Source organism: Budorcas taxicolor, chromosome 23, assembly GCF_023091745.1.
Source record: "Budorcas taxicolor isolate Tak-1 chromosome 23, Takin1.1, whole genome shotgun sequence".
NCBI lineage: Eukaryota > Metazoa > Chordata > Mammalia > Artiodactyla > Bovidae > Budorcas > Budorcas taxicolor.
In genome coordinates this window covers 16857562-16877754 of record NC_068932.1, presented here as the reverse complement: position 1 = coordinate 16877754, position 20193 = coordinate 16857562, and the positions used below count along the sequence as shown (strand labels likewise).

General features: G+C 39.9%; 1 protein-coding gene across 1 annotated transcript; it reads left to right on the top strand.

The window, feature by feature from the left end:
- The first annotated feature begins 418 nt into the window (after positions 1-418).
- On the top strand, positions 419-20057 carry TCTN3 (tectonic family member 3). The gene is made up of 14 exons (XM_052660986.1): positions 419-667; positions 814-937; positions 1244-1362; positions 5760-5887; positions 6147-6255; positions 6336-6451; positions 6936-6971; positions 7509-7589; positions 8646-8771; positions 9630-9737; positions 10380-10474; positions 10752-10905; positions 14675-14809; positions 19477-20057. Exons 1-14 carry the CDS (start codon positions 436-438, stop codon positions 19711-19713), a joined length of 1800 nt encoding a protein of 599 aa, XP_052516946.1. The 5' UTR covers positions 419-435; the 3' UTR covers positions 19714-20057.
- Positions 20058-20193: the final 136 nt, after the last annotated feature.

Genomic DNA, 20193 nt, shown 5'->3' with positions numbered 1-20193 from the left:
AGCGTTAGAATCCGGAGTGAAAAAGATGAAGTTCTAGTTGCAGCCTCTGGGGTTCCCTCTATCAAGGAAGGACTCGGCCCTCTTGGAGGGAAGTCAGAGCTGCACGGGGCATTTGGCTGAACTCCTACTGCCACTCAGCGGAGAGAAGAGGCAAGGGCGCCTTTGCACGTCTGTCGGTTGCCAAGCGACGGAGACCTAACAGAGCCTGGTCGCAGGAGGAGGGCACCGACTGAAAGATGCTGAGGATTTGTAACAGCGCCGGCTTCCATTGGCTGAAGAGCTCCCGGCCATCGCCACGAGCCAATGGGTAGGCGCATACGGATGACGTTAGACGCCATGCGACTCCTTCCACCCACGTTCTAGCGACGCGTCTAGCGACCGCCGAAACCTACCTCAAACCGCTTGGGGCGGGGTGGGGGTGGTCTGTATTGCCCCATGTTTGGCTTGCAGCTCTCTCTACTGCAGGTGTTCTTCCTGATGGTCCCCGAGAGGGTCCTCTCTCAGCCCTCTCCGTCTCCGTCTAGGGCAGTGCCCACCCATTCGGACCTGGGGCCAAGGACGCAGGGCGGGACCCTTCAATCCTCGGAGGTGCCTGGGATCTCTACGGTGGGTCCTACTGTCGTGACCTCCTCGACACCGGGGAATAAGACCGCGGACCTCTTCCCAGGTGAGGGGAGAGGATGTGGGGATGGAAACTACCGACTTAGATCCAAGTGAATTCCCATAAAGTAAGGAGTGGGGCTGTCGAAAGAGCCTTGGAAGAGTTTAGGGATCCTCACCGCACTCGCTGTGTTTTATGTTGTACTTTCATAGTCCTACCGATCTGTGTCTGTGACTTGACTCCCGGTGCCTGCGATATAAATTGCTGCTGCGACAGTGACTGCTATCTTCTCCATCCGAGGACAGTTTTCTCCTTCTGCCTTCCAGGCAGCGTGAGGTGAGCTGCGATGTTCAGGTTGAATCCTAAAGGGGATTAAGTAATATTTGGACGTAGGAAGAGTTTTGCCTTCGTGCCTCCCACCCCCACGTCCACTCCAAGGAATGGAACTCCCTTGGTTTTTCCCAGGAGCGCTGTCCCTCTTCTGATGCTCTAAAGCAGGGCTGCCCAATAGAACAGAACCTTCGTGTTGTCCCGTGGCTGCCTAAGGAGTCCTCTTTTTGGCATCTGACAGCGGTGGGGCACCCTTTTTTGGATATAATCTTCCTTCTAAATGTACCTGTTCTTCCTCCGGTTTCCTGATAGGTCTGCAAGTTGGGTGTGTGTAGACAACTCTCTTATCTTCAGGAGTAATTCCCCATTTCCTTCGAGAGTTTTCATGGATTCAAATGGAATTAAGCAGTTTTGTGTCCATGTGAACAATTGTGAGTAGAAATGTGTTGGCTTTGTATTGCCTAACATTTTTTGAGAGTTAGCTTAGTTTTTGACTTTTTTCCTTTTCTTTGTTTTTTAAACCTCCCCTCCCCACCCCCTTGGATGTCTATCATCCTCCCTATCCTCTACCTGTCCCCCCACCCTCTCTTTTTTTCTCTTATTGGTGAACATTGGCAATCTCTTTTGCCCTACTGGCTGTGGATCAGCAAACCCATAGAGAACTTTAATTTCTGTCCACCCTCTTAGCTCAGATAATTACAGATCAACTATATCCCTGACTTGCTACAACCTCTATGAAGACACTCACTGAATTCCCAGTGCCTGACATAGGAGGCAACAATTAATATTTGGATGAATGTCTTTGACAGATGAGTCTATATCAACCTTGTTTTTATTTCATGAGGCAACAGCACGGGGGAAAGAACATTCGATTTGGGTCTCAGCCCTCCATCTACTTACTGCTGCACAGACTTGGTGGGCTTTCCTGGTGGCTCAGCAATAAAGAATCTGCCTGTGATGCAGGAGCTGCAAGAGACCCAGGTTTGATCCCTGAGTCAGGAAGATCCTCCGGAGGAGGGCATGGCAACCCACTCCAGTATTCTTGCCCAGAGAATCCCACGGACAGAGGAGCCTGGAGGGCTACAGTCCATAGGGTCACAAAGAGTTGGACATGCCTGAAGCAACTTAGCACACATGCACACTTGGGTAAATCCCTTAGCATTTCCAGGCTTATTTCTTCAGCAGGAAAATGAGAAATATCACTAATCCTAAATGTGAAAGTGCTCAGTAACTGCAGAGTGTAATAAACATGAAAAGTGGTTGGTATTAAAGTTTTTAAATAGACTTAGAAATTTGCTAGTGATAATGATAACATTTCTAAAGATATACATCTGATATATATTTTTAGAATTTATTGTCTAAGAAGAAAAATAATGTTTTCACATAAAAGACTTAAATGTCCCTCATACTCTGAAGTCAGCTTATCCTGGTTTCATCTGACTGTTAGAAAATAAACTGCAAAACTGTATTTGTTTCCTAAAACAACTGGTTTGGGGTTTGGGGGACTTGAATTTGGAAGCAGTTAGCAGGAGCCTTGCTGCCATTCAGGTTGTGAGAAGATAAAGGGAGCAAGGCAAATGGTCCATTTTAAAATAAGTTTGCAGGACTTCCCTGGTGGTCCAGTGGTAAAAAGTCTGTGCTTCCAGTGCAGGGACCCGGATTCATTCCCTGGTGAGAAAATTAAGATCCTGCCTGTCTTGAGGTGCGACCAAAAAAATTAAGGTATAAAATAAGGCTGCAGCTATTCCTATTTCCTAATTTCCCAAATTTCCTATTACCTTTTACTTCCAGCCTTGTGAAAACACTCCAGGGATATCACAGTAATATCCAAACTGGTGCTTCCTGTTTTTAATGCCTCCTGCATTCCATGCTATATTGCACAGTTTCCAGACCGATGTTTCTGTACTTTCTTTCCCCAACAACACCTGAGAGCCAGTCCCTTAGGACATATAGAATACTTCCCATTGCTGTCATTTTATATGAATGTTGTGTCTCCCCAGGTAAATTGTCAGCACATAGACAGGATGGACCATGAATTTGTCCACAGTGCTTAATATTTGCTGATAATGACCATCAGTAACAGACATTATTAGTCAGAGACTGTACAACATTGACCAAGTGGGGAAAACCCTAGACCAGGAATCAGAAGATCTCTGATCTACTCCTGGCTCTGCCAGATGGCTTTGTGGCCTTTTGCAACTCATTTACCTCTCAGGATCCGAATTTCCTAATGGGATTGGGCCACAGGACCTCTAGCCTCCTTCCACACCTGAAATTGTGTCAATCTAAGTCTAAATACTTTAAGCCCTGTTATGTATAATATTCCATATATAATATTGGAAATTTTAGGCAAAAATTCTATTTCTATCCTTACCCATGCTCCTTAGGTGCATGATTCCTGCTTACCATCACTACCTCCAGTATCCCTGCAGTGAAGTGAGAGACAAAAGGTTAACTTTCTCTTACTCAGTTAAGCCATGAAAAAATGTCCAGATGGATATTTTCTATCTCAACTTCTCTTTTAGCTTAACTCTAACTTTTCTTCTTTTGTTTGTAAAGATAGATATAACTACTTTTTTTTTTTTTTTTTAAGTGAGGTAAGTATTTCTTCCATGTGGTTTTCAGGGTATGAGTTCTAAAGAAATAGTATATTAAACAGCTTCTGGAAGCTTCAAAATGTGAAGATTTCAGATCAGAGATGGAAGATGGTAGTCTGCAGACCAGGAACTTTAGCATCACCTGTTACAGAGCAAAGATTTTTCGATCTCTAATATGCACACACATCACCTGGGAGATCTCTTTGCTAACACGCACGTTCTGATTCAGTAGGTCTGGAGTGTGTCTTAAGATTCTGAATTTCTGACACTCTTCCAGGTTATGCTGGGGCTGCTAGTCTGTGCACCGGACTTTGAGTAACACAGACCTAGGAGATACACAGAAAGTGAGTAGTGTGAAAGGCCCCACAATTGAGTTTTCTTCATTTCCTGTTCCATTAGAAAGCTGAAAAGTCAAATGATTAGGACCTTAGGATCACAGAGGATAAAGGTCAGGCATTATGTAATATGGCGTTAGCTTTTGGGAATGCAGATCTTGATTTCCTTTTCAATCTGTTCAGTTCAGTTCAGTCGCTCAGTCATGTCCGACTCTTTGCAACCCCATGAACTGCACCACACCAGGCCTCCCTGTCCATCACCAACTCCCGGAGTTCACTCAGACTCGCGGCCGTCAAGTCAGGGATGCCATCCAGCCATCTCATCCTCTGTCGTCCCCTTTTCCTCATGCCCCCAATCCCTCCTAGCATCAGAATCTTTTCCAATGAGTCAACTCTTCGCATGAGGTGGCCAAAGTACTGGAGTTTCAGCTTCAGCATCATTCCCTCCAGAGAAATCCCAGGGCTGATCTCCTTCGGAATGGACTGGTTGGATCTCCTTGCAGTCCAAGGGACTCTCAAGAGTCTTCTCCAACACCACAGTTCAAAAGCAGCAATTCTTCAGTGCTCAGCCTTCTTCACAGTCCAATTCTCACATCCATACATGACCACTGGAAAAACCATAGCCTTGACTAGACGGACCTTTGTTGGCAAAGTAATATCTCTGCTTTTGAATATGCTATCTAGGTTGGTCATAACTTTTCTTCCAAGGAGCAAGCGTCTTTTAATTTCATGGCTGCAGTCACCATCTGCAGTGATTTTGGAGCCCCCCAAAATAAAGTCTGACACTGTTTCCACTGTTTCCCCATCTATTTGCCTTGAAGTGATGGAACCAGATGCCATGATCTTTGTTTTCTGAATGTTGAGCTTTAAGCCAACTTTTTCACTCTCCTCTTTCACTTTCATCAATAGGCTTTTTAGTTCCTCTTCACTTTCTGCCATAAGAGTGGTGTCATCTGCAAATGACCATAATTATGAAGAATGAAAGAAACTAGTATGGACCATTGTCTGCTACATTCTTTTTTTAAGTTAGGAGAAAGCTTGGATGGTAAAGCTGAGTGTTGTTTATCACAAGCCATGCTCTGGGCAGGGGACAATATCAGAGGCCTTTATCTGCATCTCTTTCCTGGTTCTGAAGTGCCGTAAGAAGATGGCTGCAGGAGTTTGGAAAGATTTATACATTGCTATAATATAAATTATACAATTGTTACCAAATAACCGTTGGGTGGGTATTTGAAAAATCCTGAATGTAGACATTATAATGTGAAAAGAATAAAAGATGACAAATCCATATATTTGAAGGATGGAAACTTTATTATGAGGACTAGTCAGTTGAAGTTTAGAGGAAACCGGAAGACTTGGAGAGGACAAGTCAGATATTGTCTCCAACTCTGCCATATTCCTATGGAAACAGTACCATTTTGTGATTCTAGAGACTCACCTAGAATGGGACAGATGCACACATTACCAAGACTCCTATTTTCATCATAGATTGCTAACCTTACATATTCCTGACATCAGAGACTTGGAACTGACTGGCACTCATTGGTCATATTCTTGTCTCAGATCTTAATACTTAAACAGTAATTCAATTAACAGATTATAAATAAACTATAAAGTGACAGAAATCAAAATCATTATTGTCTCTGAAGATGGCACATTGATTGGGAAACTTCTGGGGAAAATCTATAACTTAATCTGAGTGGTAATTAAAAAAGTGTATAAATGTTTAAAAATTCTTGAGTCTATGCTTAAGATTAGTGTACTTGCATACTTCATTGTGTATATCTTATACCTGAATAAAAATATTTTTAAAGATTAGTTTCTTGGTATTCCAGTTACATAAAAATGAACAATTTTCTTTTATCTAACCCACCTTTCTTTTAAAAAATATTTTAGCAAGATTAAACTATCTCCAGAAGCTCCAAAACGTCAATGCAACCAACTTCCAGGCCCTGGCTACAGAATTTGGAGGTGAATCATTCACTTCAACATCCCAAACCCAATCTCCGCCACCTTTCTACAGGGTGAGCTTGGGGAAGGGGAGGGGTTGCTTGGTTGGTTTTTCTCCTCATACTGACAACGGACCTAGTATCTTTGAGGTGCCCACCTCAAAGTTAAGGTGAGCCATGACCTTTACCTAGCCATTACCTAGGTAAGCCATTGTCAGCTCTCTTGGAGGGAAGTATTGTCCACTTTAACTGAGTTAACTTTTGTTTCTTATTCTTTTCTGGTGGAGTTCAGTCCAATCTCACTGTGAATAAATTTCTGCTCTCCTTTGTTTAGGCTGGCGACCCCATTGTGACTTACTTCCCCAAGTGGTCCGTAATAAGCTTGCTGCGGCAGCCTGCAGGAGTCGGAGCTGGGGGACTCTGTGCTAAGAGTAATGCTGCAGGTGAGTCCTGAACACCAGTGCTACCCTTTTTGTTAAACTTAAAAATAGGCTTTGTTATTTACCGCTACCTTAATTCTAAGGTTTCTTGGAGAGTAAAAGTACAACCTGTGCTCGTTTCTTCAAGAATCTGGCAGATAGCTGTACCTCAGATCCTGCCCTTGATGCTGCCTCTTACTATAACTTCACAGTCTTGAAGGTGGGTGTCCCTTCTTTCCCCACTGTCATCACTGTGGACTTAAAAGTCACCATGCTTCCCACTTTTGGGTTGTGGGGAAAGCACTGAACTGGAAGTCAGAATGCCTGAGCTACATAAAAGGCAGAAGGCCAAGAAGCCCTACTATCTGAAGAAAGATGAAAGAAGTAGGGTTAGGTAGCCAGGATGAAAGATTCTCACCCTCCCAGCTAATGGAATTCACTAGGGGAGGTAGGAGAGGGGGACATCACTGTTTCACCAAAACGTCCTGCTTTTGCTGTTTGTTAGAGCTCTGCTCAGAGGAGGTGGGCATCGTAGTCCATCTAGCCTCCCCTCAATCTACTCCTGGCATTTGAGTGTAAGGAAGAATCAGGTAGAAAAAAAAAGTTGATTTTTTTTTTCCTCCCACAAATGTGAAACCACAAGCTCCTGGAGATTTTATGTAAGATATACACACACTCATGTCCTTGCTGTTCTCTTATACTAGGTTCCAAGAGGTATGAGTGATCTACAGAACATGGAGGTATGATGGCTTTTATCAGGAAAAAGAAAAAGAGAATATTTGATTCCTTTGCATCTGAGGCAGTTTCACTCTAGATTGTAATGGTAAAAGAGAATTATATGTGATGTATCAAGTGTTCAAGAATGAGTCTGAAACAGTGTCTCTGTGTTAGTAAGTATCATATGAAATAAGAGTTCATAAGGTATTAGCTAAGTTTGAGAAACTTTGGGTTAAATAAATTTAAACCTTATATTTAGGATGTAGTTCTTAAAGTTTTTAATATACTAGAAAGCCTTCTCAATCTCTAAGAGGGATGTGTCAGATACAGTATTTCTAAAACTTATTTGACCAAGGAGCCTTTGTTTTATATCTAATACTAGTAATGTTCCCAAAAATAGTTTTGGAAAGTGTTGAATAACAATGACTTTTGACCTGAAGTGGTAGACTGGCAACGGAAGGAGAAAGGAAGGTGATTGTCAAAAAAGGAAAAATACTCATTTCAGCATAATACATAAGCTAGAAGAGGAAATGCTTTCTTCTGCCTCTTTCCCTTTCCAGTTCCAGGTGCCTGTAACACCTGTCTCACAGGCTGGCCCTCCTGTGTTGGCCGGAAACACTTGTCAGAATGTTGTTTCCCAGGTAGGGACACTGACGTCAGATTCTGGACTAATGTATGTTGATCAGCATTACCGAGGTGCTTCATCTTCCATTAAGTACCAGACCAACCCCACGTGAATTTGTGTGCATTATCTGAAACTTAACATGTCAAAAACTGAGCCCAACGTGTTTCAGTCGTTTCTATTGTTACTGTCCTCTGTCATTTCATGTCCAGAATATTAAGATTCTTTATCATTCTTCTTTCTTTGCCCATGTGCAGTCTGTTCCAGTTTTTACTGACCACAGTTTCTTTTGTTGACAAAATCAGTATCATCTGAAAGTCTGAAATAGACTCATCAACTTCTTTTCCTCTATTCTCTCTCTTCTAATCAACAAACAAAAGTAAGAATTATTGGAAAGCATCATTTTAAAACCTGTGCTCAGAAATCTAAGGTTACCTTTACCTTTTTATGACTTCCATCTCCAGCTACTGTCTTAACTTATCCTCAGACATGGTGAAAGCGAAGTAACCAGATTTCCGTTCCATGTTCACTTCTGCCTGTGCTCCTACTCACTTTCTCTGCATGCAATCAAAATTTATGTTTCTTTCCTTTCAATTCTTACCATAAATTCACCTCTCCCATGAACTCTTTCAAAGAGCTCTATTCTTTTTTCATGTGTAGATACAATATGAAGTCAACTTTTATCTTTTCATAATATTTGTATTTGGCATTTTTAAGATAACACTTTTAGTCTCCCTCATCCGGTTATTTTTTTAATTTAGATATAATTGATATATAAATTATATCAGTTTTAGGTGTACAGCATAATGATTTGATACGTGTATATACTGTGAAACAATTACCACGATAAGTTAGCATTCATCACCACACAGTTACAATTTTTTTCTTGTGATGAAGACTTTTAAAATCTGCCATCTTAGCAACTTGCAAATACACAATGCAGTATTGTTAACTATAGTCACCATTCTGTTCCCTTATTCAGTTATAGGAAAACCCTTAAAGACAAGAAATCTGTCCTAAACATAATTGACCCACAAAATATTTTTTATTAATTGATTTTACTTTTGTATTTCAGGTCATCTATGAAATAGAGACCAATGGGACTTTTGGAATCCAGAAAGTCTCTGTCAGTTTTGGACAAACGAACCTGACTGTTGAGCCAGGCACTTCATTACAGCAAGATTTCGTCATTCACTTCAGGGTTAGGGTTCTTCTCTTATAGAGGACCAAGAAGAAAGAAGTATTGGGTTAGAAATAGTTCCCCTGCTTCTGTAATACATGTAAGATAGAATAAGAATATGAAGGCCTAGTTCAGTCTGTCAACTGAAGTCTCAACATTTAATATTCTATAATTTAACTTCGAGTGATAAGGATTCAACAATGTTTATTCATTAGCATATTCCCCCAGCAAAGCAGGACTTTACTTACAAATCCAAACACTTTTTTAAAATAGTCATTTTGAATCATAAACTCAGCTAAAATCCCACACAAATTCTTTAACTAGCTTTTTTCATGTTTCTGGGCATTCAGCATTTTATTCATGTCGTGCTTAAGTTTCTAGTCTTGATCACCACCTTTTGACTTTGTTCTACTTTCTTTCCTTTTGAACATAGCAGAATCCAGTTTCTTCTCAACTCTACCCTCAAGTGATTCACTGAATCCCATGTCACTCAGAGTTCATCTGTGGAACAAATATAGTTAATTAAAATATAGTTCTAAATTACATTTAAACTCCTCTGATTCTAGCTACACTGAACATAGCCCTGAGTTAATAGTAATTTTGACAAACAGGATTGAGAGATCTTTGATAGATCTTTAGTTGCAATCCTTGGTAGAAGGAGTGTTCAGATGGATGTGAATAAGGATTTATTTTAGTGAATTAAAAAAAGTAAAAGATGCTGGAGGAGCAATTTTTGCAAAATGCTACACTTTGGAAGGAGGCCAGATTGTTCAGTGCAGCTAACCTGCAGCATTGCCTTAAGGAAGAGTATGAGGCCACACCGGAAAAGTGAGTGAGCATGACTTTCTTCATACTGACTTTCCTTCACTCTTTCTGCAGGCTTTCCAGCAGAGCACAGCTGCTTCTCTTACTGGGTCTAGAAGTGGGAATCCTGGCTATATTGTCGGAAAGCCACTCCTGGTTCTAACTGGTGATATAAGACACTCAGTATCCTTTTTGGGTATCTGGGTGGCCTACAGCCTAATGTGAAAAGCTTTAGTTACTGATCTTTCGGATTTTTCCAATTCTGTGATTTCTCCATTTTTTAGGTAGTGAGGATTTCCTTTGTTGTTGTTTAGTTGCTGTATCTGATTCTTGAGACCCCATGGACTATAGCCCGCTAGGCTCCTCTGTCCATGGGATCTTCCAGGCAAGAATACTTGAGTGGGTTGCCATTTTCTTCTCCAGGGGATCTTTCTGACCCAGGGATCAAACCCATGTCTCCTGCATTGGCAGGCAGATTCTTTACCACTGAGCCACCAGGGAAGCCCCAAGGACTTCCTTTACCGAACTATTAATATGTTCTCAAACGCAGATGCTATCAAAGGCTTTAGAACTTATATTAGACTGGCTGAAGGTGAGGATCCTGACTGAATTGTGTTTAATGAGATATTTAAGGTATACGTTCATTTTTGGAAAAACAATAATTCTCTTATGTTTTCATTGCCAGAGGGAAACAAAAATGTTACTTGAATAATATCATGGTATTAGTAAAGTACCAAAGTGTTAAGCAAATATTAAGAAGCATACATTTTCCAATCAGCCTACTTTTTCTTTTATGATCTCCTTGACCATCCCTTTCCACCTCAGATGACCCTCTTACAGAGCCAGGGTGATGGAACTTGCTCTGTTAAGAGACACGAAGTACAATTTGGAGTGAATGCAATATCTGGATGCAAGCTCAGGTAATTCTTTGCTTCCACATCATTTCTAGCAAATTTGTCTCTACCTGTAGGGAATATGTGATGTGGCAACTTTTATATTTTGAATTAGAGTTCAGAGAATGTTAGGAATAGTCTTTAAATAATACTAATGTTGCTAGGGTTTTTTTTTTTTTTGAGTCTTTTATACCTATGAAGGATTATTTCCCACAGTTTATTTTTTGGTATTATTTCTAATGTTTGAATGAATTACATTATGATGTTAGCACTGGACTCCAGACTCCGAGGTGTTTGATTTTAGGCTGAAAAGGGTGGACTGCAGCAACTTGCAGCAGGAGATTTATCAGGCTCTTCACGGAAGTCCCAGACCAGAGCACATTGCCATCTTTGGAAATGCTGACCCAGCCCAGAAGGGAGAGTGGACCGAGATCCTCAGCAGGAACTACAGTGTTTCAGTAAGGAAAGAAATACACATTCTGACAAAAGCTTACTTTCCTCCTTTATTTATTAAGATTAAAACCAGACCTGTTTCCATAGTTGGTTTGGTTGTCACAGAAGAAATATAATGTGGTTGTCCTAAAAGAAAGACTGTAAGAAATCATGGCCATCTGAAGTCATCATTTCAGGTCAGGTGTGTGTGTGTATATATATATATATATATATATAAAACTTTCCTTAGAGAAAAATCTCAAGGTAGAAGGTCTAGAGAATAGTATTAACGAAAAATAAAAGCCTCAGTACCCACTACCCCTGACGAAATCTCATTCAGCTCTTTTCTGTTTTTATTCTTTCCGGTGGTCACATCAGCGCTTGGCCGGTGTACCTCTTGATTCCAGTTTAAGTAAAATAGCGAAATCTTGTGTGTCAGAGCAAAAGAAAGAAATCTACTTCCTCTTTTGCCCCCCCTAGCCTGGAGAATTCCATGGACTGTCCTTTCACTTTCCCTCCTGGCTTTAATCAACTGTATCTTTAATTTTATTTCCTTCCACTTAAGCTTTTTATTTCTTGTGTAAGTAATACATATGCTTGGCTCAAAATTCCAAAAGTACAAAAATAAAACTCTTTCTCAAGATAGCTCTTCCCTTCCACAGAGGCAGTTATTACTTTCTTTCCTTCCAGAGATATTACATGCTTACACAAGAAAATACTCATCTTTTTTTTTTTTAATCCAAATGATGTAAGATCATAAATACTGCTCTGCACTTTGCTTTTTTCACTTGATCTTGAGAGTTTGTTCCATATCAGTATATAATAAGCTTCCTCATCCTTTGCATGGTATAGTTGCATTTTATTCCATTATATGGATAAACCATAAATTAATTTATTTAGGCAGAACATGCAGGTTGTTTTCAGCCTTTTGCCATTATACACAGTGTGGCATTTTATAACCTGGTTCAGGCACAATTTTGTACATGTGAAAATAAGCCTATATGAAAAATCTTAGAATTGCTAGATCCAAAGGTATATGCATTTACATTTTTAATATATATTACAAATTTATTTCCCATACAGGTTGTACCTATTTACAGCCCCACTATCCATCTATGGGATGGCTTGTTACCCATACCCTTAATACTGGGTTATCAAGCTTTTAATCTTTGCTTATCTGATAAGTGAAAATTAATATCCCATTTTAGTTTTCTTTTTCTCCTACTCTGAGTAAGGTTGAGTATCTTGACATACACTTGAATAATTCTTATTTTCTTCACTATGATTTATTTATATCTTTTTATTGAATTACTAGCCATTTTTATTGAATTACTAGCCTTATGACTTGTAGAAGATCTTTGAGTATGTGACAAATTGTCTCTTTTCTGTTATGTGATTTATAGATATTATTTCCCAGTTTGTCATTTGTCTTTTGACTTTGTTTATGGTTTTTATGCCACACAGAAGTTGATTTTTATATTGTGAGATTTATCAGTCTTTTTTTTCAACTTTTGAATTTTGGTTCAGACTTGGAAGGCCTTTCCTCTTAGATTTTATTTTTAAAGTGCCCCCTTTCCCTTTCTCAGCACTATTATGACTTTATGCCTTGTATACTTCTTTCCTTTTAGTGAGACTTGGGGGATAAGTAGATGCATGTACTTGATGCAGCCCTTGGACAACTGTAGTCAAATTAAGTTTTCTTAAACCTCATAAAGCCATACCTAGGGAGCATGGTTTGTGGTGATACATAGCTGAGTATTAAGAAATGGTTAGTGAACAGGACTGAGATTATAGCGGAATTTACTCTATGGTTCTTAAACCTACTATTTACATTTTTAAATCACATTTTTGTAGAATATTTGATAACATGGAAAAATTTTCCTAATATAGATAGAATAAATGAAAGGAAAAGTGTTCTAAAATATTTGGAAAAAACACATGAAAAGGTCATTAGTCAACATCATTAGCCATTAAGGGAATGCAAAACCACAAAGACATACCAATTCATACCCACTGGGATGGCTATAATTTTAAAAATGGATAATAACAAGAGTTGGCAGCAATGTGGAGAAATTGGAACCCTCAGACATTGCTGGTGGGACTACAAAATAGTAGAGCCAATTTGAAAAGAGTTTGACAGTTCCTGAATAAATTGAACATAAACACGGTCTCTTCCCCTCTTCCTAGTTTAGACGTGTTATTGCCTATGTCTAAGTCTTACTATAAATAAAAAGTGTTAAGTTAGAAAAGCAAGGCATATTTGAGGATAATTGGTTTTGCTAAGTTATCGTAACTTCCTGATTTATGTCCTCACTTCCACCAGTCCTTCCTGCATCATAGAATTAATTGTCCTGGAGTCAGACTGCTTAGTTGGGCTTCATAATGTAACCCTGAAACATCCTTCCTTAATCTTTCCTCTGTTCCTGCGTTCAGATCCATTGCTTCAGTCAAGTGGTCTGCCCAGGGCCAATGCCTCACACATGCCTGGCACGTAGGAGACATAACAACTGTACTTAAATCAGTAACTGCCCCTTCATGGCATGTGCTATTTTAGTTGCGTACCATTTTATGTGCCATCTCTCTACCTAAATTTTCCTTTAGACACCATTTCCTCCATCACATATTACTCATCCCGGTTCTATGAAGCCATCCTCAACCGGCAATGGCTGCTGCTTCTGGCATTCCACAATAGTGACTCCACCACTCACTGAGCACTTCTTATAACTACTGTACATCAGCTTATTTGTGTTTTATTTATCTCTATGTTAGTATTTCCATTTTATTTTCTATTTTAGTATTTCCATTTTAGAATATTATCTTTTTTAAGATCATGGACAATAATAACCTCGGATATGCAGGTGACACCACCCTTTTGGCAGAAAGTGAAGAGGAACTAAAGAGGTTCTTGATGAAAGTGAAAGAGGAGAGTGAAAAAGCTGGCTTAAAACTCAACATTCAAAAAACTAAGATCGTGGTATCTGGTCCCATCACTTCATGGTAAATAGATGGGGAAACAGTGGCAACAGTCAGAGACTTTATTTTTCGGGCTCCAAAATCACTGCAGACGGTGACTGCAGCCATGAAATTAAAAGACACTTGCTCCTTGGAAGAAAAGCCATGACCAACCTAATCAGCATATTAAAAAGCAGAGACATTACTTTATCAACAAAGGTCTGTCTAGTCAAAGCTATGGTTTTTCCATGGTAGTCATGTATGGATATGAGACTTGGGCCATAAAGAAAGCTGAGTGCCGAAGAATTGATGCTTTTGAACTGTGGTGTTGGAGGAGACTCTTGAGAGTCCCTTGGACTCAAGGAGATCCAACCAGTCCATCCTCAAGGAAATCAGTCCTGAATATTCATTGGAAGGACTGATGCTGAAGCTGAAACACCAATACTTTGGCCACCTGATGCAAAGAACTGACTCATTGGAAAAGACCCTGATGCTGGGAAAGATTGAAGGTGGGAGGAGAAGGGGACAACAGAGGATGAGATGGTTGGATGGTATTATTGACCTGATGGACATGAATTTGAGCAAGCTCCAGGAGATGGTGATGGACAGGGAGGCCTGGTGAGCTACAGTCCATGATGTCGCAAAGAGTCAGACATGACTGAGCAACTGAACTGAACAATAACATGACCTCTTATGAACTTTTGTGTCCTTTCCCTAAGCCACACTGTCTTCTCTGTTATTGTGTAATGTTTAAGAAACAACAGCTACTTAATGCATGATAAATATTAATAACAATAGGCAACCATGAGCAATTACATCAGATGCTTCTTTACTCTCCTGCAGGCTATGCACTGTACTTCCTGCTGTGTCCCAGTTTCCCTGGAGATCCAGATACTGTGGGCATATATAGGCCTCCAGTCCAACCCACAAGCTCATGTGTCAGGAGCCCGATTTCTATACCAATTCCAGTCCATACAGGTAAGCCTTGCAAAGCCTAGATTATTATATCAGTCATTTGATGACCAGTTAATTTTTTAACTTCCTGAGAGTCAGTTTATGCTATCAGCCAAAATCTAATGTTTGGTCAGAATGAGCTGGAACAATTAACTTTCAAGTAGATCCTCCCTGCCTGGTTACTGAAATTAACATGTTTTCATGGTAAATACAATCTATATTTTTGCCCCGTGTTTTTTTAAATTTCATGACTACAGTATAGGTTACTTTGTTTTAAATTATCATACTATAGTTACTATATACTGCTTGATTCAACCACAGAAAAGATATTCTATGACATTCTATGTATTCAGTGACAGTCACACATTTGTTAGTCTCCAGCCTGTTGGTTGCTGTTAAAGTTACTACTGTGGCTAGTTTGTAATCATCAATTCTTGGCTGATTGTACTCCGTTAAAATAAATAATTTTAATATGTAGTAAACATATACCTGCTGTTTATGATGTGCCTTAGGACAGTTTAGCAACTGCCTACAGCTAAGGGAAGTTCAAAAATAAAGTGATTAGGTCCTGGTGAACTTCATGTATGAACTGGTATGCCAGATTATTATTTTTTAATGGAAATTAAAACTAATTGAAATTTTTACCTGTAAGTCATTGATTTTACCTCCCAGAAGAGAAACTAGAGACTACATTTAAGTCAGAAGTAAAATACCTTTAGCTCTTCCCTTACACAGTTGAGCACCTTAGCTCTTTATGCCTATAAATGTGTTAAAACTCGTTACCAGAAACTGTGTTAATGTGAACATTCCATTCTTTCTGTGTTGGCTTACTGAATAAAACAGAACTCTTTCTGTAAGATTCATTTAACCTGTTACAGATATGGCACTGAATCTATTGTTTTATATTTATGAACTGTATCTTTATTCATGAATACCTGTGTAGTTTGGGAATATACCTACAGGATTGTTCTTTTTATTTTCCTGAATCTCTGGTTTTCTTAGGCCTTGACATTACCCAGTGCCTCTGTCTTTTCCAGGTATTATTAATCATTGTATTTTTCTAGTATTTAATAGAGGTTAGCTTTTCAGGTTAGTCTGTCCCCTCTACAAAATCACACTTACAGTCTTTCACATCTAACTGTCCTAAGTGGTTGACAGCTGAGAATTTCAGTTGTGCTTCATTTGTGCATAACTGAAGACACAATTTCTATTCCCAGTGATGGAGCAAAATTTAACCCTGCTGAATTTATTGAGGGCTGATTTGGGATATGCCAAATCATGTGGCTTTACTTAGTGTGATTTAAATGATTTGCAAAGGTAATTTTGATTATACAAAAATGTTCACTCGAGAAGCTTGCTTCCATGAAAGATGATACTATGCCCTTGTAAAAGTAAAAGGAGTTATGACTCAATAGTGTCATATCACAGAAAGTTCAGTTCAGTTCAGTCGCTCAGTCATGTCTGACTCTTTGCGACCCCATGAATCACAGCACGCCAGGCCTCCCTGTCCATCACCAACTCCCGGAGTTCACCCAAACTCATGTGGATCGAATCCAGCCATCTCATCCTCTGTCGTCCGCTTCTCCTCCTGCCCCCAATCCCTCTCAGCATCAGGGTCTTTTCCAATGAGTCAACTCTTCGCATGAGGTGGCCAAAGTATTGGAGTTTCAGCCTCAGCATCAGTCCTTCCAATAGCAAATGCAAATAATTCTATAATAGGCAGTTTTATCATCTGTATTGACATTTTTTTACTGCAGTCTCGAATGGAAATTTTCTCCTGAAGTCACATAAGCACTCATTTTTTCTTTATGTGTTTATACTGATTATTTGTCCTTAATTTTAAATCACTTTGCTTTATCCACACAGGCCTGTCTCTCAGGAATTTCTGTGCAATTTTTTCTCATCATAGCAAGAGCCTATTCAAAGAAAACTAGTATACATGTTCCAAAGTGTCTAAAGTAATAAGAGGAGGAGCTAATTAAGGAGATATTTTGCTGAAGGTATATCTTCTGCAGTTCTTCTCCTTACCCCATGGGCCATCCTTTTAAAGTTTGTAGTTGACAGTGGTCTCACCTAGGCTGTGTCAGGCAGCTCAGTGTGTCTGAATGATGGCATAAAACTAAAGCTGAGTAGCAGACAAGCAGCCTGTAACCTGTTTAGCCTGTAGACTTGTTTTGTTTGATCTGAAAAGCATTTTGTTTTTTTAAATTTGTGTCAGCATTTAAAAATCACGAAATTTTACCTTGACATCCAGATCTCTGACTTGTCTTGAAAATCTGGTGATAAGAGATCCTACACTCCTACATGGCATAAAATCTGCCACCAAATGGTGAAAGTGAAGGTCACTCAGTTGTGTCTGATTCTTTGCGACACCATGGACTATACAGTCCATGGAATTCTCCAGGCCAGAATACTGGAGAGGGTAGCCTTTCCCTTCTCCTGGAGATCTTCCCAACCCAGGGATCGAACCCAGGTCTCCCACATTGCAGGCGGATGCTTTACCAGCTGAGCCACAAGGGAAGCAAGAATATTGGAGTGGGTAACCTATCCCTTCTCCAGTGATCTTCCTAACCCAGGAATTGAACCAGGGGCTCCTGCACTGCTGGTAGATTCTTTACCAACTGAGCTATCAGGGAAGTCATACTGAATGTGATTGCCACTAATAAAATACTTCCTTCACACAGCCTGCAGCTACCCACCCTTACCTGCCCCACTTCTCCCATTTAGGTTATCTGTTTAGGCTGGTAGGTATTTATGTTTCTACACCTTGAAGTGAAGGCTCTCTGAAGTTTGAACTGAACTGTCAAAATGACTTTTCATTGTATAAATGTAGCTTTGGAAACACTTTAAATTCCTCTCACTACAAAAAGTAAAATAGGAGCATGTTTGGAATGTTCCCAAGAACAAACTACAAAATAAAGAAGAATTTAAGCAAAACATTGTGTAGACTTAGATCTTCTTGTATGATAATAATAATAGAAAAACATTTATTGAATATTTACTATATGACAGGCACTGGTAATATTTTTTATAAGTATTTTTTAAATAAGTATTGAATTCTCATAACAAACCCATTAAGTAAATACAGTTTATTTACATGATACTCTGCTATTTATGTTTTTGTACTAATTGGGCCTTTACAAGATTATAGGACTGCCAGATATCAGTATCTTTTTGTCTTTTTGTCTTTTTGTTGGGAATGCTACTTTTCTCAAGAAAAAAAACAACAAAACAACCCTGCTGGCTCCCAACTAAAGGGTATGTGGATAAGAGCATCTCTTAGCATTTTGAAGCCAGACTTGGGCAAGGTATTTCATTATGCAGAGTAATTTCCCTATTTTTGGTTCCTTACTTCACTCTGTCCTTTCTATATATCCTGAAATCCAGAATTTCTCTGGTTTAAATTTTCCAGTCTCTCTTTCACTTTCAGTAATAAACTCCTCCCCGTTTTTTTAAATCTGGTTAGTCTCAGCCAGTCTTCAGTGGCTGGAATCAGGAAACCCTTGGCATCTTCAGCCTAAGCTGGCTGTACTTAGAATGCATGTGGGGGCTTTCAGAGCCACAGAAAGTGAAAGTGAAGTAGCTCAGTCGTGTCCGACTCTTTGCGACCCCGTGGACTGTAGCCCTTCAGGCTCCTCTGTCCATGGGATTCTCCAGGCAAGAATACTGGAGTGGGTTGCCATTTCCTTCTCCAGGGGATCTTCCCGACCCAGGGATCGAACCCAGGTCTCCTGAATTGCAGGCAGACACTTTAACCTCTGAGCCACCAGGGAAGCCACAGAAGTTACATTAATTGTATACCAAGCCCTGCATGAATGTCACTGTTTTAAAAAAAAGTCCAAAGAGTTAGTATGACATGCAAAATTATCACAGCACTGGCCCCACATTCATTTTAAAAATATCTATAGAAAGGTTATACCAAGCAAAATTATGTTCCTAGAACCTGACATTTACTGTTGCCAAAGGCCAAAGCTGAGATAATATGTGGCATCAGAGTGAAGACAGAAACAAGATAGTTACTTACTGTCAAATTATAATCAAAAGTCTGTCTGGTGAACAGAGTTGGAACAAAGGGAATTAATTCAGTTTAGATAAACATAATTCCAGTCATCAGGCTGCAACCATATCTACCCAAAGCTACACCTGCTAGATTAGATACTTGAGTCAGCTTGACAAGGTCCCTTTTCCTGGGAGCATCGTTTTCATTTGACTTGAATTGATTAGGAGGATCCTTTCTAACCCTGAGATTCTGTGAATCTTGATTTTTTAAAAAAAATCTACATTGCTGAAGCTCTTTACCTTTTCCATGAAGTTTCATGTTTCTTTCTACAACTGAAGAAGGAAGAAAATTGCTACTACTACATGCACTAGTACACGTGTACTGTTTCAGAGCCTGGAGCGTTTGGGACATGATAAGGTAGAGCTGCTAAACATGTAACAGAAGCAGTGGCTTCTCTGTTACCAGGCCAGCTCCCCAGCCAGGGGAAGCTGGAGTTAGTCTTTTGGTAGGTGTAAGTGTTCATAGTTGTGGTGCAACTGTTGCTAAGTAAGTAATTTCCTGTGTCTCAGAAAGAGAACTGCATAGCAGTTTGTTATGGGTCTTTATTCAGGGAAGTAATAATAACATTCAAATTGGAGGGCTATTTGAATGGGTGCTAAGCACTGACCTGTCATGGACATTCTTCCTGCAGGATTCCCAGCCTGAAACAGAAGTACCTTTGAAAACTGTGGTGACCTTTGTGGACATTACCCAGAAGCCAGAGCCTCCAAGAGGCCAACCCAGAATGGACTGGAAATATCCATTTGACTTCTTTTTTCCCTTCAAAATGGCATTTAGCAGAGGAGAAGGCTCTCAAAAAGGCTCCATCTTTGCCATTATTATCCTGTGTCTCTTACTGCTTGGAGTTCTCAACCTAGAGACTGAGTGAAGAAAGGAGAAGAATCAGATTTCAGTTTTCCCCATGGGAAGTTCTGAAGCAGCCTGCTTATTTTGGCTAAACAGATCCTCACCTACTCATGACCAGAGGGCAGCATTTAGGAAAACAGAGGACCTATCTGAAGGAGTGGAATTGCTAGGCCATATGGCAATTTTATGTTTAATTTACTGAGAAACTGCCACACTACTTTCCAGAGTGGCTGTGCCACCAGCAATATATGAGGGTTCCAGCTTCTCCACATCCTTTGCTATTGTTTTTATTTTAGCCATCCTGGATAATGGGTGTAAAATGGTCTCACTGTGATCTACCATACCTTTTTAAACTATAGTATATGAGATCTGTCGACAAAAAAAAGATTTACAACTTTAGAGTTGTGAGTTAAGTTTTATTTGGGGCAAAATGAGGACTGCAGCCCAAGAGGCAGCATCTCAGATAGCTCTAAGAGACTGCTCCAAAGCGGCAGTGGGAGAA